The sequence below is a fragment of the Orycteropus afer genome, unplaced genomic scaffold (assembly GCF_000298275.1).
Source record: "Orycteropus afer afer isolate SDZICR_OR568_19922 unplaced genomic scaffold, OryAfe1.0 scaffold00009, whole genome shotgun sequence".
NCBI lineage: Eukaryota > Metazoa > Chordata > Mammalia > Tubulidentata > Orycteropodidae > Orycteropus > Orycteropus afer.
In genome coordinates, this window is record NW_006921596.1 from 10,511,806 (window position 1) to 10,533,101 (window position 21,296).

Below are 21,296 nucleotides of genomic sequence, written 5' to 3' on the forward strand. Positions count from 1 at the left end.
AAAAAAAAAAAAAAAAACTAAACTTATTTTTTGCTTCTTCAAAAGGAAGAGTGATGCTGGAGTTGAGTCTTAGAAAAATATATAGGAGTTAGCCAGGTGGTGGCATGTAGTGGAAGTGTGGCAGGAGACAAACATTCAGTCAGGACCAGATTATAATGGCAGAGTTTTCCAAACTCGTTTAAGGGAGCTTTTTAACAGGGAAATAAAGTAACTGTATTGTATTTGAGGAGCCCTGGTGGTGCAGTACCAAACCAAACTCACTGCTGTCAAGTCAGATCCAACTCATAGCAACCCCTCCTAGTGCCTTAGGCATTTGACTATTAACCAGAAGCTAGTGGTTCAAACCCACCAGCCACTCCTCGGAAGGAAGGTTGGGCAATCTGCTTCTGTAATGATACTGCCTCGGAAACCCAAGGAGGGGTCACTATGAGTCGGATATGACTTGACAGCAGTGGGTCTGGTTTGGGTTTGGTTTGGTCATGCAGGGGGTAAAGTGCTTGGTTATCAACCTAAAGGTTGGCGGCTCAAACCCATCAACTGCTTCAGGAGAAAGAGGAAGCAGTCGGCTTCCATAAACATTTAGAGCCTTGGAAATCCTATGGGGAGTTCTGTCCTGACCGGTAGGGTTGCTATGTGTGGCTTTTTTGGTATATTACTCATGACTTGTGTTTTCATTGAGATCAGAGGCCTCATCTTCATTCATTCAACATTTGGTACATACCCGTCAAGTGCTCTTTCAGATGTTGGGACAACAGCAATGAACAAGGCAATGCCCTTGTTCTTGTGGAGCTTTGCAAAAGGGTGTGGGGGAGGCATCTTCTGAGCTCCCCTAACTTCATGAGGGGGAGACAGAATCACCATCAACAGCATCAGCCAAGGTGATTCCTGTGGGGTGGAGGTCAGACATGCCACCACCCTCCATCCTTTTACCAATTCTGACACCAACCGTCCCTCCCAGGGTACTCTCTGCTTCTTTGCTGGTTTCACTAATTCAGTGCCCACACAGAACTCATACATAATACTCATGATTATGGGATTTATTGTGGAAGTAACAGGTTACAATTCAGGATCAGAAAACAACACAGGCCACAGTTTCTCAATCAGGATGACATCTTCTCAGCCATGCCACAGACATGCTGTTCTCTGGCCTTAGCCTCTGCCCTGGTTGGACTGGTATTTCAAAGCTCTTTTAGCTTTGCTTGTAAGTGCCCAAGGAGACACCCCAGTCCACCAGCAAGCTTTCTGCCTGAAGGCACTCGGCTTTCTCGCTCCCTGGAGTGGGAAGCCTGATGCTGTCTTGTGCCTTTCTTTTGGTTCTGCTGCCGTCACCTCTCTGCCATTGTCTCAGTGTGTAGGAATCTCGGGGCCACTCCTAATTCTTTCTTGCTGGTAGTGAGATCCTCCTTTCTGCCTGTATGGTTGTTAGGTGCTACTGAGTTGGCTTCATAGTGACTCTACAACAGAACGAAATACTGCCTAGTCTTTCACCATCTTCACAATCCTTGCTGTATTTCAGCCCGTCATCACAGCCACTGTGTCAGTCCATCTTGTTGAGGATCTTCCCCTTTTTTGCTGACCCTCCACTTTACCAAGCATGATACCCTTCTCCAAGGACTGGTTCCTTTCTGACAACATGACCAGAATATGTGAAACGAAGTCTGACCATTCTCTCTTCTAAGGAGCATTCTGGCTGTCCTACTTCTGGGAGTCCATGGGTCAGTATTCTTCACCAGCACCATAATTCAAATGAATCAATTCTTTTCCAGTCTCCTTTATTCATAGTCCAGCTTTCACATGCATATGAGGCAACTGAAAATACCATGGGTTGAGTTAGACACACTTTAATCTTCAAAGTGTATCTTTGCTCTTAAACACTGTAGAAAGGTCTTTTGCAGCAGATTTGCCCAGTGTGTAGTATGTTACCTGATTTCCTGACTGCTGCTTTCATGGGTGCTGGTTATGGATCCAAGTAAAATTAAATCCCTGGCAACTTCAATCTTTTCTCCATTTATCATGACATTGCTTATTGATCCAGTTGTGAGGATTTTTGTTTATTTCATGCTGAGGTATAATTCATACTGAAGGCTCTAGTCTTTGATCTTCATCATTAAGTGCTTCAAGTCACCTTCAACTTGCAGTAAGCAAGATTGTGTCATCTGCATATCATAGGGTGTTAGTGAGCCGTCCTCCTGTCCTGACAGATTATTTGCTCAGCATATGGGTTGAATAAGTATGGTGAAAGAATACAACCCTCATTCATACCTTTCCTGATTTTAAACCATTCAGTATCTCCTCATTCTGTTTGAACAACTGCCTCTTGCTTTGTGTCCAGGTTCCTCACGAGCACAATTGAGTGTTCTGAAATTCTCATTCTTTGCAATGTTATCTATAATTTGTTATAGTCCACACAGTCGAATGCCTTTGCATAGTTAATAAAACACAGGTAAACATCTTTCTGGTATTCTTTGCTTTCAGCCAAGCTCCATCTCACATCAGCAGTGATATCCGTCATTGCACACCCCCTTCTGGATACGGCTTGAATTTATGAAAGCTCTCTGTTGATGTAATGCTGCAATCATTTTTGAAAAGATTGCAGCGTTTTACCTCTGGATGGCTCGTTTTAAGCCTAGTGAGATGGCAGAACTGACTAATCCCCACGTTAGGGTGCCATACACCTTTTTTGCATGATCCCATCCCCACAAGGGTGCCATTTACATTGTTAACAAGTTATCCAATCCCCTTGGTGTGCCAGAAGCACGTTATATTTGCATATTCCCTCCTAGTTATATGGTGGGAGTCATAAAGACCATGGCTAGAAGAGACATATTAAGACGTTCCACGCACTGCAACCTTATATACTCTTGTGTTTCTTGTATTGTTTTATACTGTTTTGAGTGCATTTACTGATCCCTACGTGTTTTTCGTAGGTTGTTTTTTGAATATAGGAATAGATTTATCATGGTCAAGTGTCTGCAATAAATGAAGGGAACAGTGCCAAATTGCTTTGCTATATAGAAGATATAAATATAAAACTCATACTATTTTTATGTTTAAGCATAATAATACAGAGCCAAAACCAAAAATGCACTGACATTGAGTTGATTCCTACTGATAGCGACCCTCACTGGGTTTCCGAGGCAGTAAATTTTTACAGAAGTAGATTGCCTGGTCTTCCTTCTGCAAAGTGGCTGGTGGGTTTGAACTGCCAGTCCTCTGGTTAACAGATGCCTTAGGCACTACGCCACCAGAGCTCCTTATATAATAATACAAAAACCATGATTATTAGAAGTTTTCAAATCTTCATAGTTTAGGTGATAATAAGATTATGTATGTTTATATATGAGTGGGGAGGTAGGCATCAGTATTGTTCTAACATTTTTAACATTGTGATGTTTTGAACTTGTCTTTTACAGGTGTCTTTCTTCACATCACTGTGGAATCATCCATTTTTCACCATTAGCTGTATCACTCTAATAGGCTTGTTCTTTGCCGGAATACACAAGAGAGTAGTCGCACCATCAATGTATCCTTTACCACTGATTGAGCTTTAGTCTCTGAACTAAACTAAAGTGCCTTCTAGATAATATAGGTGATTGTTAAAAGCTTACTTTTGCAATGATAAGTTTTCCTTTGACTGCATTTATTCAGTATAGCTGCTCGATGTCGAACTGTATTAGCAGAGTATAATATGTCTTGTGATGATGTAAGTACTCTTTTTTGTCTGAAAATTATATATGTGAATGGAAATATTTAGCTTTAGAAAAACATCTCTGGAATTCATAGTGGGAATATACCTTATAGCATTGATTCTGAGACACATTTTTTACATCTCTGAGTTTGAAATGCATCTAATAATCGATGCCATCTTACAAATTTAAATAGACTTGACAGTCTTAAGTTTTCTTAATGATTTATAAAATAATTATGCATCTTATAATTGAAACTATCTTAGAAAGTGAAATACGGTGGATATTATTGGCCAAAAATGGTTCTGTGGATGTTGGTTTTATAAACTACTTTTATTTATCCAATGGTAGTCTGTATATGGGATCTAAAAATATACCACTGTATTATGAATGGGTTTTCTCACAATTTTGTTTGGTAGCTTCTGTTTTGATTTGCTTATTTTATTCATAAAACTGTTTTTACCTTCAGTTAAGAACCATTAAACAAGTAATGCCTGCATTGGGTTTCCAAAGCAGTAAATCTTTACCGAAGTAGTTTGCCCAGTTTTGCTTCCGTAGAGTGGCTGGTGGGGTTGAGCCACTGACCTTCTTAGCAGTCAGACGCCTTAGGTGCTGTGCTACCCGAGCTCCTCCAACCTGTTCATTATAAAATAAATTCCGGATAATTAAATGTTTAAAAACACACATCCCTTTATGAAACTATTAGAAGAAAATATAGAATAATATGATCTTGGGATCAAAAAAAGCCTTCTGAAGACAAAAACAGAAATGCCATAATGAATAGAAAGGATGCATTTGATAGATTTCAGCAAAATTTATAACTTGTACAGCAAAACACAAGAAATTAGGCAATGATTAGAAGAAAGTATTTGCAAGGTATATAATAGATAGTGGTAGCATTCAGAAGAATTAACCAAAAAAGCCAAACTCACTGCCATCAAGATCTGACTCATAGCGACCCCACCTTGGGTTTCTGAGACGGTATCACTATGGAAGTAGATTGCCCAACCTTCCTTCCGAGGAGTGGCTGGTGGGTTTGAACTGCCAGCTTCTGGTTAGCAGTCAAATGCCTTAGGCACTATGCTACCAGAGCTCCCAGAAGAATTAAAGATGTATTAAAAATCAGTAAGGAAAACATGAACATTATTAGTCATCAGGGTACTGAAATTAAAAAAATGAGCTACCTCTTCACACCTGTTTCAATAGCTAGGGTCGAAAAAGTCAGACAGTAATAAGTGTTGTCAAGGATGTAGAAAAATGAGACTCTCCTAAATTGATGATGAGAATGTAAAGTGGTACAGCTGCTTTGGAAAACAGTCTGGCAGGTCCTTAAATGATTAAATGCAGAGTTACCATAGGACCCAATAATTCCACTCCTCTAAGTATATACATACCAAAGAGAGGTGAAAACATGTGTCCACACACAGTTGTATGAATGTTTATGGTAGCACTATTCATAATAGCTAAATGTCAATCAGCTGACAAGTGGATAAACAAAATGAGATATATTCAGAATATTCAGGGCTATAAAAAGGAATGACGTGTATATAGTAAAAATCACTGAATTATACACTTGAAGTTAGTAAATATTATGGTAAATGAATTGTGTCTCATTAAAACTTTTTAAAAACCAGTAAGATAACACATTTAAAAATGGGAAAAGGATACAGTCAAATCGTAGAAGAGCAAATACATAGGATTAGTAAACATTTGTAAAGACTTTAAAGCACTGAGTTCCCATTTGTTTTACTGGTTAGATTGGCAAAGAAAAAAAAATACTTTGTAACTCCAGTATTATAGTGAAATGGGTACACTGGTAGTTGACTAAATTGGTATAGCTGTTTTTGAGGGCGGTTTTTCATTATTCTTTTAAAAGGTAAAATGACATGACCCAACCATGTTACTCTTCTCCGTCTACCTAGGGAGAGGAATCACATGCACACTAGGAGACGATTACAGGGCTGTCCGTTGCAACATGGTAGTGAAAAAATGGAAGCAATCTGTTTCTCAATAGAGGAGTGATGAAATAGACTGAGATATAGTCATAGCAAAGAAAACAGGTAGACCGGTAATGGAAAGATCTCCATGGCAAAATGTTAGGTACAAAAAGTAAGTTACCAAACAGTATGCTCAGTTTGCTACCATTTTCTAAGAAACTTTTTAATTATGAAAATTTTCAAATATAAAAACATAGAAGAGTATAATTATCTCCCATCTACCCATTGGCCAGTGCCAGCAATAATCAACTCATGGCCATTCTTGTTTCATCTATACCCTTGCCTACCTTCCCCTTTCATCAGCATATTTTGAAAAAAAAATTCAAAGTGATATATTTCACCTGCAAATGTCAGCATGCTAGACATCAAATTTTTATTATTTATATATGCAAATGTAAATCCACAGAAAATGATGTAGAAGAATTCCTGCTAACACTGGTTTCTTCTGGAGAGCAGACTTGAATTTGAGAAAGATGGAAACTGTGACTTTTGCATATCTGAATTACTTGGATTTTAATAATGAGGTTCACTAATGTCTTGTTCATGTGATAAAAAGTACTTTTAAAATAGATTAAAACATGAATAAACAAATAATGGTATATTCAGAGGAATACTTGGCAATGTAAAAAATGCAAGCTCCTGAAACACGTAGTAGTAACATGGATGAATCTAAGAAACATGTTGAGTGAAAGAAGCCAGATGCAAAAAAACATAACATATGATTCCATTTATTTAAGGATCAGAGATGAGCCAAACTAATCTGTGGTCAGAGAAGTCAGAAAAGTGGTTATGTCCATATCCATGTCATCACATAGACTGGAAAGAAGCATGGAGGAACATTTTGATTGGTGGAGATGCTCTATTGTTTGATATGGGTGTATGCATTAGTGAAAACTCAGAAAACTATATACCAGATTTGAGCATTTTACTGTATCTAAATTATACCTCATTAACGCAGTGGAGAAATTGGTATCAAAGATCTGCCAGGAAAAAAAATATATTGGTAATGCACCTTGATTGATTTACTCAGTCAATATTTACAGAATGACTTAGAAAGACAAAAAGATCTGCCAAGATACCGAGCAATTATGAAGAATTAAATGACCAAAATTTAAGTGAAAGACTGAAGAGAAGTAATCAGAATACTGAAGACAGGTTTGACTGAAGATAAAAAGAAATAAAACCACCTAAAATCTCACCAACCAAATCACCGTATTTTGGTTGACATTTTGGTTTGGTCATTGACATTTTAGAACAGCAGGATGGTACAGGTTTTTAAAACCTGTGTGTTTTATTCAACCCAGCTGAACAGTAGCTGCCATTTATTGAGCATTAAACATGTGCTGAGTAGCCCTGTTGTCGCAGTTAATGTTAAACTGCTAACCCAAAGGTTGGTGGTTTGAACATCCTTAGTGGCCCCATGGGAGCAAGACCTGGAGATCTGCTTTTGCAAAGATTATAGCCAGCAAACCGCGTGGGGCAGTTCTGCTCTGTCACATGGGTTCATTAGGAATTAAAGTCAGCTCAGAGGCACCCACTAAAAACAAGGATGTGCCAATCCCTAAGCTTATCCCTTTGCCTGCATTACCTCAGTTATGGTCTTCTATTTTACTTCATTGCATCTTACCTCATTTTATGGATATACCATAATTTAATCCTTTATTGGACATAGTTTCCACATTTTCCATATATGTTTTATTGCCTAACTTCGTCACTAGAGCTGAAGCTCCCTGAGGACAGGGCCTTGGTCTTGTTCATTATTAGACCTCTAGCATTTAGCACAGGGCCTGATACATACTAGGCACTCGATAAAATGTTGAATGAAGGAACTTAGAACACTTGTATGTACATCTTTACTTTCACATCTAGGTTCCTTCAGATAGATTCCTAGGAGTGGAATTGTTGGGTTGTGTGGTATGTAATTTTTTCCCCCTAATATGAATATGACTCAGTTGGCCCTACAGAAGAGTTGTTCACCTTAAACTGAACACTAGCAATGTACAAATATCCATTGCTCCAACTATGGTTTTCTTGTTAACTTGAGGAAGTTAAACTTTTTTATGTTAGGAAAGGAGAGGTGTTTTGCTCAAGCATGTAATTTTATATTTTGTAAACTTCCTTTGGTAAGGAGCAAAGATTAATCAGTACGAATTGGGATTTTATTATATTCAGTGAATCAATTGAGTCTGGGTAGCCAGTAGGCAGGAAAGTCAGATAAACCTGTGTGTTTTTGTTTTTTCAAACAATGTTTTATTAAGTTTTTGGTGAAAATTTACACAGCAAGTTAGGTTCTCTTTGATAGTTTCCACCTGAACTGTTCAGTGGCATTAGTTACATTTATCACAATGTGTCAGCATTGTCTTTGTGTTTAGTTTGTTCCTTTTTCCAATACCCTAGTTTGCCTGCTCCCTTATCTTCTCATCTTTACTTTCGAGTAATTGTTTTGACCTTTTGATCTCATACTGATGTTTTTTAAGTAGTGCGTTGACCTTAGGGGTAATATGCTTTATTTTGTGTGCTGTTTTGCTTAAAAGATGGTCTCAGGATTGACTCGGCTGTTTCAGTAGTCTTTCAGGACGAAAGTCTCAGGGAGTCTTCAGTTCTCTATCTTCGTGTTTGGTGGTTTTGTTTTTTTCTTTTTAAATAAGAATTTGAGTGCTGCCCCATGTTTTTCTCCCATTCTATCTAGGACCAGCTATCGTGATTCTGATCATAATGGTCAATAGCAGTAGCCAGGCACCATCTAGTTCTGGTCTCAGGGTAGATGAGGTTGTGGCTCATGTAGACATTTTTTTTTTTTTCCTCCTTTTTTTTAAACTTTTAAATTTTTTTATTGTGCTTTGGGTGCAGATTTACAAAGCAGATTTGATTTACATTCAACAGTTCATGTACATTTGATTTCACCACTCTCATTACCATCCCCAGGCATAACAAACTCTCCTCCCCTCCCCTCCCCATGACTACCCCCTCCCTGTGCCCTTCTTAACTATGCACTCCTGTCTGTCCAGCTTTCCCTCTATGTGAATGCTGCCCCTCTCGTGTCTCATGGCTGATTGATCTAAGGGGTGCATCTCCCTAGAGTAGATAGGTGCATTGCCCTGGGGTAGGTGTTCTGCATGTAGTTCTTTCTGCTTTTGGGCTGAGAGCCAATCCATGAAAGTGAGTCTGTTTCTAGGCCCAAAGGGTAACCCAGGGCCATAGTCTTGGGGGTTCCACAGTCTCTATCTGACCAGTAATTCTGGTCATTTTTGTGTTTTTGAATTTTTAGACGTGTTTTTTATCTGAGCTTTTTGTTACCTTATTGTCTTCCTCCTGGTGAATAGAGACCAGTACTTGTGTCTCAGATGGCACACTACTCATTTCAGTAGGATGCAGATCATGATTTTTGTGAACTAAGTTATGCCAATTGACTGAGTTGTCCCAAGAGACTACAGTCTTAAGCCTTCAAAGCCAGAAAACCATTGTTGGCAGGTGCTTGGTTATGTCTGAGGACTATGTGTATTTGTGTCTTCGATGAATATATATGCCTGCACCCACATGTTTGTATTTGCCCTTCCTTACAGGTACTTCTGTCTGTCCTCATCTGTGTATTCACCTGTACCTACCTGAGTACCGATTTGCCTATACTCGTTTTTATTTTAATTGTGCTGTATTCAGTCACTACATCCACATTCAGTGCCACTTTTCCCATCACCAAAAATAACTAGTCTGTATGGTACAAAGACAGATTTCACTTCACTTACTTTGGTCATGTTGTTAGCAAAATAGGGGAAGGCCCTCAGTGACGTGGCTTGACACAGTGGTGGCAGCAGTGGGCTTAGGCATAGCAAGGACTGTGAAGCTGGCACAGGGCCAGGCAGTGTTTTGTTCTGTTGTCCATAAGGTCGTATGAGTTGGAGCTGACTCAGTGGCACCTAACAACAACAACACGGTATAAGGCATACCCCCTTGCAACCACCAATGGATATTGGTTTTTCTGTATTACCTATTCTTACAAAAGAGAGATCTTACAATATTTGCCCTTATTGTTATGTGCCATCGAGTCAGACCCAACTCATAGCAACCCCTCCTTGGGTTTCTTAGGCGGTATCAATACGGAAGTAGATTGCCCAACCTTCCTTCTGAGGAGTGGCTAACCAGCCTTCTGGTTAGCAGTCAAGTGCCTTACGCACTATGCCACCAGAGCTCCCATATGCTATTATATGTGGACTTATTTCACTTAGCATTATGCCCTCCAGGTCCATCCATGTTATAATGTTTCACAGACCCATGGTGGTTTATGGTTGTGTAATATTCTATCATATGTGTGTACCACAATTTGCTTATACTTTATCCATTGAAGAGCTTAGGTGATACAGTGCTTAAAGCATTTGGCTGCTAACCAAAAGGCCAGTGGTTCAAATTCACCAGCCACTCCATGGGAGAAAGATGGAACAGTTTGCTTCCATAAAGATACACAGCCTTGGAAACCCTATGGGGCAGTTCTGTTCTGTCCTATAGGGTCTTTAGTAGTCGGAATTGACTCGATGGCAGTGGGTTTGGTTGGTTTTTGGTTTTATCCACTGATGGCTGCTTTGGTTGTTTCCATTTCTTTGCTATCATGAATAAAGCAGCAATGAACATAAATGTTGATGTCATTATTCTTGGGACTCAAAGGTACCTAGGAGCGGGATTGTTGGATAATAGGGTAGTTCTAGTTTTCTGAGAAAGTGCCATACCATTTTCCATGATGGTTGTACCATTTTCCATTCCCACCAGCAACGGATAAAGGGTTCCAATCTACCCACATCCTCACCACTATTTGTTGTTTCATCTTCTTTTTTTTAAATCTAGCATTTTAACTGGGGTGAGATGGTGTGTCATTGTCATTTTGATTTGTAGCTCTCTAATAGTTAATGGTTATGGATATCTTTTCATGTGTTTGCTGGCTGCTTGGTTGTCCTCTTTGGGAAAGTTCTATTCATGTCTTTTGCCCGTTTTGTGATGGGGTTGTTTCTCCTTTTGTTGTTGAGTTAAAGATATGTGTGTTTTAAAATAATAAAAGTTTCAGAAGAAAACTTTGAAACCCTAAAGTGTTCATTGCTTAATCTTGACTAGATAGAAGTGTCCTGATACCCTGTGAATGAATGCCTTTTAAGATGTGTAGATAAGTGGTGCTGGTTTTAAAGAACTGTCTATTGAGTTTGTTTATTTTTATTATTTTTTACAGACAGGAAAACTGATTTTGAAACCTAGGCCTCATGTTCAATGACAATCTGCACTCATTGTTACGGGACTTAAAACAACATTGCTTCAAATAAGTGATACAGCCAAAAGCCATAAAGGATTCCCTTTCCAGAGGATACGTGAAGATCATAGCAACAACTGACAAGAAGTGTGCAATATTTACCCAGATTAGCTCGATGATGACGACTCCATGTTGTCATTGCTTTTGGTACCTTCCATTCTGTGTTTCAGTATTAGTGTCACTTTAGTACTTCACATTCTGCAAAGTCTTGCAGATGAAGTATGTATGTATGTTACTAAGTTAAACTTAGAAACAGAACCTCATTCAGTTTTTATAATGTATTTTTTGTAAACTATTGTAAATAGCCAATCAATGCCAATTTTAAACAAAGAGGAAGACTTTGTGTGGACCTGGTTCTCCTGCAGCAGTATTTCAGGAACGTCCGCCTGCCATCCCCACAGCTCTCTGAACCAGCTTTTGTGTAGCTGTGCCTCTCCCCCCTGTGCTTTTCTCTCTTAATCATTCTGCAGAAGAAACATTGGGATGAGTTGAGACTGAGGAAGACTCCATTATGTTTTAAGAAATTACAGATGTTTTGAGAACCAATTTTTGTTAAACCAGATACTGAATTCCAGCCACTATTGTGGTTCATTGTTTTCAGTCAATGCTAAATATACTTTATATTTTAAAACTAATTTTAAGAACACTCCATAAGCTTCTTAATATACAAATTCAGTTACCAATTATGTATTGTCTGGGAATTTGACAGTCACGTTTCTGTTTTAGATGATTGGATGTTATGCTGTGGTAGACCTGCTGGTACTGCCCAGGTGTAATTAGTCATCCTCCTCCCTCACAGGCGCACCATGGGAGCCACAACCAGAGTCAGCAGTTCTCACTGTTTCGAGAGTGTTAATGACATACTGTGTATGCATAAGAGCCACATGTACTATAATAGCCCTTAACATTAAACTGTTGGGATTGCTGTAAATATTTTAAAGTACAGGAGGTGCCTTTTTACTTGTTTATGAGGAGACTTTGAAAAGTTTAAATTACTTAATGAGCAATCTTAAATTTCATTTAACATAAAGTTAAAAATTCAGTAACAGGACAAAAACTTTTTAACAAGGCTGCATTTAACTTAAAATATGTCCATCTTGGCTTTCACATGTATATTTTATTCTTTAACTGCAGCAATAAAACCCTCTGCTCCTAAAAAGTCTTAAAATGGGATTATATATATTCAGCATTGTTTTATTTTTTGTAAATTTTGTAGGTAAATATGTGCATAAAAATAAATACTTTATATATAATTAGTGATTGGACTTTTTTATTATAAATCTGAAACTGGAAAAAAGGATTATGTGTGTCGGAGCAGATAGAGGCTATTTCTAAATAAGATACTTTAAAATGTAGCAAATTGTACATAGCAGTCATTAGTATCCAGTTTAATAAATTAGGATTATTTTTATTATGTCTTATTCATCATTGTCTAATAGCATTTGGCTTTTAATTGGGAAATGTAGGTTTTATTTGTCATACTGTATGATCTTTGCCTTTTATCTTGGATTCTGGTTTCCTCTAAGAGTACATATATATAAAGCTGAAAAGGGATTTCATGGGTCAGTAATCCTTCTTGGAATCATGAATTACTTTGAGTATTTGATGAAAACCTTGGATCTTCTCTACTAGAAAAATAGGCCTGTGTATGCACTTGGAGAGGCTCTCAAGGATTTCCTGAAGGCAGACTACCTGGACCATTTGTTCCAAGAAAGAAACCTCTGATATAGGTCCAGATGTTTTTCATACCTTTACTTCTAGTAGAATAACTATTTTCTAGGTTAGCCTCTCAGCCATTCACCATCCCCAGCACTGTTAGGAAGTTCCTGTTACTCTAATTTTACAGGTAGGAGAGACAGTCTCAGATTTGCAAATTTTACTCAAGGTCCCCACAACTGTTAGTGACAGCTGCACCAGAAGCCAAGTCTCCTGACTCCAAGATGGTAAGGATGTTTTGTGTGTGTATTTAAGAATCATCTGTATGGTAAAGAATGTGATGCTTGCACTAGATTGTCTACATTTGAATCTATATGTTAGTTTTGTAACTTTAGACAATTATGTAAATCTAGTTTCCTCATTTATAAAATGGGTAAAATGCCAATCTCCTGAGATTATAACAAAGATTAAAAGTGTTAATGCACCAACCTCCAGAATGCTGAGACCAGAACTGGATGGTGCCTGGCTACCACTGCTGACTATTCTGAAAGGGATCATAATAGGAGGTTCCAGATAGAGTAGGGAAAAATGTGGAACAAAACTCAAAAATTGTAAAAAAAAAAAAAAAAAAACTTGTCTGATAGAGACTGTTGGAACCCCCCAAGGCTATGGCCTTTAGTCAGCCTTCAAGCCCAGAACTGAACTCTCACCCATGGCTCAGCTGTTAGCCAAAGAATAGGCCTATAAGGTGAACAGTAACACCAGGGAGGAACGAACTCCTTAGAATAATCAACCATATGAGTTCAAAAGGGCACCATTTGCCCAGGAATAAAGCTCAGAAGGCAGGAAGGGACAGGAGAGAAGAAGGACACGGGGAAATGGTAAACAGGAAGTGGGAAGATTGCTGTTACATTGTGAGGATTGCAGTCAATGTCCAAACCCAAATGGTGTATGAATTGTTAAATGAAAACCAATTTGCTCTGTAAACTTTCACCCATATCACACACAAAAAAAGTATCAGTTCATGTGACATACTCAAACAGTGCCTGACTGCAATCAACACTAAGTAAATGTAGTTGTTAAACCAGATCACAGAAGTGAAAAACCTGATTGTTAGAACTTGACCCAAAATCTGCATCTTAGGCGAGATTACCATGCTGCTTATCTTTATATTTTGATTCAGAGACCATACATGGTTGTATTTTCCTCCTAATTTCATGGAAACCAATAAAGTTGATAGTGTTGTTTTCCAGAGGCCTCCTTTATCCTGTGGATTGACTCATGATTGGCCTTTTGTGGAGACTGGGCTTCTAAAAATCCTCCAGGCTGACAAGCGTTCTGCCTTCCTTTCCTGGCTCTGTCATTTCCTTTCCTCTTGAAACTATAGATGCTTGAATCTCATTCTTTCTTCAGACTCTAAACTTTACAGGGAATCTTCGACTTGACGTATTCTGGTTGTGACGTGCTGCCCTTAGGACCATCCTTGTTTTTTGTACATCTTATCAGTAATATGTGCTACATACAATGTCGTAGTTCATAATTTGCTGATGTTATTCTCAGATGTAATGTTTCTAACTCCCAAAGACATAGTAATAAAAGGCAATAATAATGTGAACCAATTTATGATGGCATAGTCATTGGAAGGGAACCCAGTTGTAATTCAGGGACTACCTTTATATGCTTTTACATAGGGCAAGTACAACATCTATCTTTTCTCTATTTTTCCCACTAAAAATAGGAAGTGCATCATGCTTACTTCATCATGGAACACAGATGTCTTAAAAATTGACTTTTAAGTGTGGAGGCCTGTGAGAGAAGCAAAAAAGAAAAGGATATTATCTAAAAGTTTTAGGTATGTGCTTTATATAGACTGCTTTTTAAGTGGCAAGTGCTTTGCTGAGTATTGAGCATATATGTCTGTAAGGAAGAGTTTCTGCCCTCTCAGAACTTGTCAAGTGGGAGAGAAAGACCAGAGAGAGATCAAGCCATTGCCATGTGATTTAAGTGCTGACCAGTTGCTGTAGAATGAATGCCATCCCGAGTGTGTCAGAATAGAACTGTGCTCCGTAGGGATTTCGGTAGGGTTTTTTGGAAGTAGATCATCAGGCCCTTCTTTCAAGATGTCTCAGAATGGACTCCAGCCTGTAGCCATTTAGTTAGCAGCTGAGTGCCTCACCTGTTTGCACCACCCAAGGCTTAACTGTGAAATGTAGAAGCGTAGGATGGTGTACCAGGCCAGGGGAAAAGCTAGCCTAGACAAGACTTTCTGAAGGTGATTTCCAGACAGCTGAGGGAACAGGGTGGTTTTTGTGGGTCAGGGGGAGAGTTAAAATTCTTGAGTTTGGCTGACAGCAAGGAGTTGGAAAGGGATTGTGGCAAGAGATGAGACTGGAAATAAGTAGGAACCAAAGCCCGAAGGTTTGTGAGGGCAATGCGAAGCCGCCAAAATGTTTGAAGTAGAGAAGTGACTAGATTTGCTCCTTAAGGATGACGACGGACTACTCTGGACTGAAGAGGGGTGACCTGGGAGGCCAGGTAGGAGCCAGTGAGTGAGAGAGATGGATTCCTGAACTAAAGTAAATGCAATGCTGTCAAATCGATTCTGACTTACAGAAGACAAAGTGAACTGTTGTCCACTGGGTTTCCGCAGTGGAGTGACTGGCAGGGTTGAACTTTTCCATTAGTAGCCAAGCTTTTAACCGCTATGCCAGCGGGGCTCCTTGTTCCTCAACTAGAGTTAAGGTAATGGCACCAGAGAAGTAAGACCTATTAGAATTCAAGTGAATGGGACTTGGTGGGAGACAAGGAAAGGGAGTAATTAAGCATAAAGCGTATCTACTCCCTCCTGGTGTCCCTGAGTGGTGCAAATGATTAACATACTTAACCCAAAGGTTTTAAGTTCGAGTCTACCCAGGCTCTTTGGAAGAAAGGCCTATTGATACACTTCTGAAAACATCAGCCACGGGAAACAGTTGGACTCTGACACACACTGGGTCACCATGAGTCAGAATAGCCCCAATGGAACTTCTTTAAAAAAACACCCTCCTAACCTCTCCCCTCCCTCACCGCTCTTCCCACCCCCGCCAGCATAGCTCTCTTTGTGACTTCCTGCTCCCAGAAAAATGTTTTTGGCAGTGTTCATTGAACCTTGATATCTTGCAAGGAGCATATCTCCAACCCCCAAGTGCACCAGGTTAGGCATCTACTGCCAGTCATTCATTTATCCAACAAACCTTGACTGCTTTTTCCATCATATGTGACCTGTAACAGAAATAAAGGTTCCATGATCATCAGTGTAGGAGAACTATTACAACCTTGTCTTGGAGATTCCCTAGGCACTAAAACATATTAAAAACTTTGAGGTCCCACAGTAAAAAACCAAAAACAAACCTTTTACCCTTCAATTGCTTGCCATTTTGTGTAATTCCTAATGAATCCATTGTGGATCTATGTGCCATGGCTACCCAGCTCCTTTTGAGTACCATTGCTAGGATTGGGGAATGCCAGCCTTATGAGCCCAGCCTCTCTCCCAGAAAACCTCCTGATTCCTTTGCTCTTGTGAAAGACCTGTGGGAGAGGGTGAAAGTTATGTTTCTGTTTCTGCACACTGGATAGTGCTCAGTGGCTCAGTAGTTTCCTTATCAGGCCAGTTCTGTGGCATGGGCTTGGGCATTTTTCCTCCAAGTTTAGCCCCAAATCTGTCTCTCTAGACTTTGCTCAAATTCTATAAGTTACCCAATACCCTTTTAATAATCTCTTCAGTTGAATCAGAGTCAATCTCTCTTGCCTGCAAATGAGACGCCACCTGATAGAACATTACAGAGATGCAGTGTTCCAAGCAGCATGCTTTGAGGAGAGTCCATGGGGGAACACTTGGAGCTGCTTCAAGTCAAGCATAATGTTGCACTGAGCAGTGTGTAGTAGAAGAGTCCAGGCTTAACAGTAGATTGACTTGGGTTATTGCAGTGTAGTAAATTACTTAGTGTGGCTTTTCTACCCATAAGTCTTTGTAAACTCCAAGGTGGGATTTTCTATGAGCAACTGAGGAACTATCCACCTGGGTTATTTCTGTTGGGCGTGGCACAATACAATGTTCTGGGAGGTTCCCACTCTCTCTCACGTGCTTAGAGTTCTGATGCTGTGATTGGCTAGTTTGACCACCCTTCCGGGCTCAAAAGGAGGCCTCCTGGAGGCAGAACTCTCTCTGACTGCTGGTGGAGGAAGACGTGTTGCCGAAAGAGACACGCACCCCTGAAAGAGACACGTGCTGCTGGGAAAGAGCTGCAAGAGACACGCATCGCTGAGTGAGACACCGAGGGACCGGCACTGCTGGGGAAGAGACTGTGAGAGACTGTTGGCTGAGGGACGGTGGGCTGGGAGAGAGACTGAGCATTCTTCCTGGACTTGAGTTGTAGCCTGGTGCTTCCCTAATAAACCCCATAATCTGTGAGTTCTGTGTGGCCACTGCAGTGAATTATCGAACCCAGGAGAGAGGTGGTGGGTGCTTTGGGAGGAACGATTGGTGAAAGGGCTGGAGGGAGGCAGCATGTTTGGTCTTGCAGTAATAGGCCTTGGGTTACTGCTGGTAATCCTGCCTTCCCCTTGTAGGGTTAGAGGAGGTCAGAACATGTGGCCTCCTTGTCGTTTTTGCAGTTATAATCCTAGTTCCTTCATTAAGCAGCTCTGTGACCTCAGACAATTGATTTATTCTCTCTGAACCTTATTTTCCTCATTTGAAAAATGGGCCTATTAATAGCTATCTTGCTGATTTGTCATAACGATTAAATAATGTATGTGAAGGATAAAGTGTATTTCTATTGTGAAGTCTTCTCTGGTGATATCTTATCCTTCACCTGATTAAGCTCCTTCCTCTCTGTCACTTGCTACTTTTTTATAAACACTAGCCACATTGTATCTTAATTATATGTGTCTCTTTGCCTGGAAATTCAGATGTGTAACAACTGTGACTTTTTTTTTATTACAAATTAATTTTTACTTTAAGTTCATTTTCCAAGTTCTTGTCATTTGTGTATCTTTAATATGCAAGAGTGTCTGGTATATGGGAGATGCTCAGTTATCATTGGCTGAATGAATGGATGAATATTGACTTTGGTTTTGAAAAAGAATTTGTAGTTAAACATACTAAATCATAAATTTTCTTAATTTATCTTGTTTTAGGGAAGGTTCTTGAGATAGAAAACTAAATGCTAAGATTTTTAATTTAGGGAAACTAAAGGCGCTCTGGTGGCATAGTACCTAAGTCATCTGACTGCTAACCAGAAGGCTGGCAATTCAAACCCACCAGTCACTCCTCGGAAGGAAGACTGGGCAATCTACTTCCATAGTGATACCCCTCGGAAACCCAAGGAGGGGTCGCTATGAGTCGAAATTGACTCGATGGCAGTGAGTTTGGTTTTGGCTTTGAGGGAAACTAAAATAGTGTGTATGTGAATTTTAATCTGAGGTGCTGGCATAACTGAATGCGGGTGACTTCAGGCCTAACTTAAAACTTCGTTTGAATCAAACTGCAGTCTGACCCAGAAACTTCTGATTTTGCTGAAAAGACAATTCAGCCTTTTTGGCAAAGTTTAACTGCTTGTAAAATAAAGAGGGCAAGAGTCAGGAATTCTGGTTTGGGTGAGGAATTATTTGTTGAAGATGCTTTTAAAAATGTTTACTCAGTTTGGTCTGAAAAGAATGTCTTGCTCATTCCCGGAGCCTAGGAAATAGGATGAGAAATGACCAGGTTAGGATCTATCCTGTAACTGTCCCTGTGACACGGAGAAGGTAAAATATCAAGTCTTAATATCCTGACTCCCAAATTAAACGTCATTTTCACTTGATAAAATCTGCCTCATTTCTGCTAACTTGTTAACTATGGCAAAGCATAAGCTTGTTACTTTAAAGATGAGAGAGGCAGGCCTGCAGCTGCACTGACTCAATCTATTCCTGGCAGAATGTTCTGTCAATCAAATCCCAGGCTACAGCAAATAGCCTTGCTGCAAAGATCTTCCAGAAGATGAGAGATTGTTAGGTTAGAGGTTAATGTTAAGTAAGTTTGTAGCTTGACAAACCACATGTAAATCTTTACTGTGTGATCTGTGTGTCTGTGAGCACATCTCTTTGTTGCACCTGATAAAAACCTCACTGTTCTCCCTGCATATGGAACACACCACAGCCTTTGCTTGAGTGCTGATGTGTGTCTCCCCATTTCATGAAATGTTTTATTTTTATATATCCTTCAATAAATACCTCTTAATTTCTAGCTATGTGTAAGTCTGATACACTTTCACTGTGGCAACAGGTAAGTCTATTAGAATTTCATTAGTGCAAAAAGGGCATGGTGGTGACATCCTCTGACCTTCTCTAACAGGGCAGAAAGAATCAACATGCCCAACGTTGGTTCCTATGAGGCAGAGGTCAGACATGCCACCACCCTCCAACCTTTTTTACCAATTCAGACACCAACCATCTCTCCTGTGGCACTCCACTTTTCTGCTGGTCTTGATAACTCATTGCAAGGTCACAGAATTCACAGACAATACTCACAATCATGGAGTTTATTACAGAAATAATAGGTTACAATTCAGGATCAGAAACAAATTAGGATACAGTTCTTCAATCAGAACAGCATCTTCTCAGCCATGCCACAGGCTTGCTTCTCTCTGACCTTGGCCTCTACCCTGCTTATATAAATACAAAGCTCTATTTTGAAACCAAAAAACACACTGCTGTTGAGTCGGTTCTGACTTGTAGTGACCCCTCCTTCAGTTTCTGAGGCAGTATCCTTACGGAAGTAGATTGCCCAGTCTTTCTTCCGATGAGTGGCTGGTGGGTTTGAACCATCAGCCTTCTGGTTAGCAGTCAACTGCCCTAGGCACTACACCACCAGAGTTCCCGTAAAGCTCTATTAGCTTTGCTGAATAGATGCCCAGAGTGGCATCCCACTCCACCACCATGCCTCCTGCCCAAAGACACTCAGCTTTGTTGTTCCGTAGGGGCTGGAACGCCTGCTGCTGTGTCTCGTGCTGGTGTCTTGGTTCTGCTGCCTCTGCTGCCACTGTGTCTCGGCCATCTCTCTGCCAAGGAGCACCAGCACAGGGACCGTGGCTCCAAAGATATGCCCTACTCCTGGCTACTCTTTTTTGCTGGCAGGGAAATCCTCCTTCTCCACTTCTGGGATGGCTCATTTTAATCTAGTGGAATGGCCAAACCGACCAATCCCCATGTTAGGGTTCCATACATCTTATTTCCACAGTCCCACTCCCACTCCCACAACAGTGCCATGTACCTATTTAGATTGTTAACAAGCTGTTCCATCCCCTTGGTGGCCCATAAGCACCTCACATTTTCATGGTCCCACCAATTATCTGGTGGCAGTCACAAAGACTGTGGCTAGAAAAGCCATATCAAGTAATTCCCTGCATCACAATTAGGTGACTCAAAAGAGAACTATGTCCTTGCTAGAAGCTGCTTTTAAATTTTTATATTTCCTACAATGATCAATGTCTATCAATATCATCACACTTAGTTGTTACAATCAGAACTCAAAATCATAATAAAAATTCACCAAAATTTGAACATAAGGTTTATTCTGAGCAGTTATTTTATATGCATATAGGGAGACCATTTTGATTCCAGAAAATGAAAATGGCTCAAAGCTAAGTACAGTGGAGCTTATAAAGAGAAGAGGAGGGAGAGAAATAGATGATCAACCATTGGCTGAGCTATGCTACCAGAGCTCCCAAGATCAACAGATACCAGTTCACAAAACAGTCTCTGCCTCTCCACCAGCCATATCATGAAGATCAAATTCAGTGAGCCTGGCTTCGAAGAGGAGAGGATCTGCAACTTTGGATGAAAGAAAAGCTGCTGGTGGATTAATTTTGGACAGGGATTTCTTTAAAGTTGTCAAAGAGCAAATGGCATCTCTTAAAATTAAAGCAAAGCATTTTACTGAAGGAATAGAATGAGGCCGCTCCCCCAGTGCAATCAGTTAGAACTGGGCACCTCAATGAAGGAACAGAGTGATCCCATCAGGCAGCAGTTAGTATTCACTAAAGCACTCTGACGGAGCTCTGGTAGCCTAGTGCCTAAGGTGCTTGACTGCTAATCAAAAGGCTGGCAGTTCAAACCAACCAGCCACTCTTCAGAAGGAAGGTTGGGCAATCTACTTCTGTAGTGATAACTGCCTCGGAAACCCAAGGATGTGTTGCTGTGAGTCGGGTCTGACTTGATGGTACATAATAACAACAAAGCAAAGAAATTTTTTTTTTTACAGGCGTAAGGACAGATAATTCAGGAACTTTCAAGGAAAAAATTCAGATTGGTTGACATTTACAAAATCATGCTTTAAGTCACTAGACAATCATGAGATCTCTTGCACATTGTTTTGTTAATTAGTCATAAAGCTTGAGTCAGTTAACACCTAGTCTATGGATTTTGGGATCAGTCTGAGTAAGTGTCCTTCCTGTGAGAGGAAGAGAGGGGAGAGAAGGTGAGCCTTCAGGCTTCTGGAAGTATTCTGGCGAGCTGACCTTTAGAAGTACCTCAGAATGACTGTTGTTGTTGTTGTTATGTGCCGTCGAGTCAAATCCGACTCATAGCGACCCCTCCTTGGGTTTCTGAGGCAGTATCACTATGGAAGTAGGATTGCCCAACCTTCCTTCC

The 21,296-nt window shown here is 40.1% G+C and overlaps 1 protein-coding gene across 1 annotated transcript in view; it reads left to right on the top strand.

Annotated features, from left to right (window-relative positions):
- CNEP1R1 (CTD nuclear envelope phosphatase 1 regulatory subunit 1) overlaps positions 1-10,934 on the top strand; it is a 21,900-nt gene extending 10,966 nt beyond the window's left edge. Inside the window, exons 4-6 of the mRNA XM_007946966.1 lie at positions 3,414-3,523; positions 3,649-3,703; positions 10,893-10,934. Coding sequence (XP_007945157.1) covers positions 3,414-3,523; positions 3,649-3,703; positions 10,893-10,934 — 207 coding nt within the window. The remainder of the gene's footprint in view (positions 1-3,413; positions 3,524-3,648; positions 3,704-10,892) is intronic.
- The last annotated feature ends 10,362 nt before the right edge of the window (positions 10,935-21,296 follow it).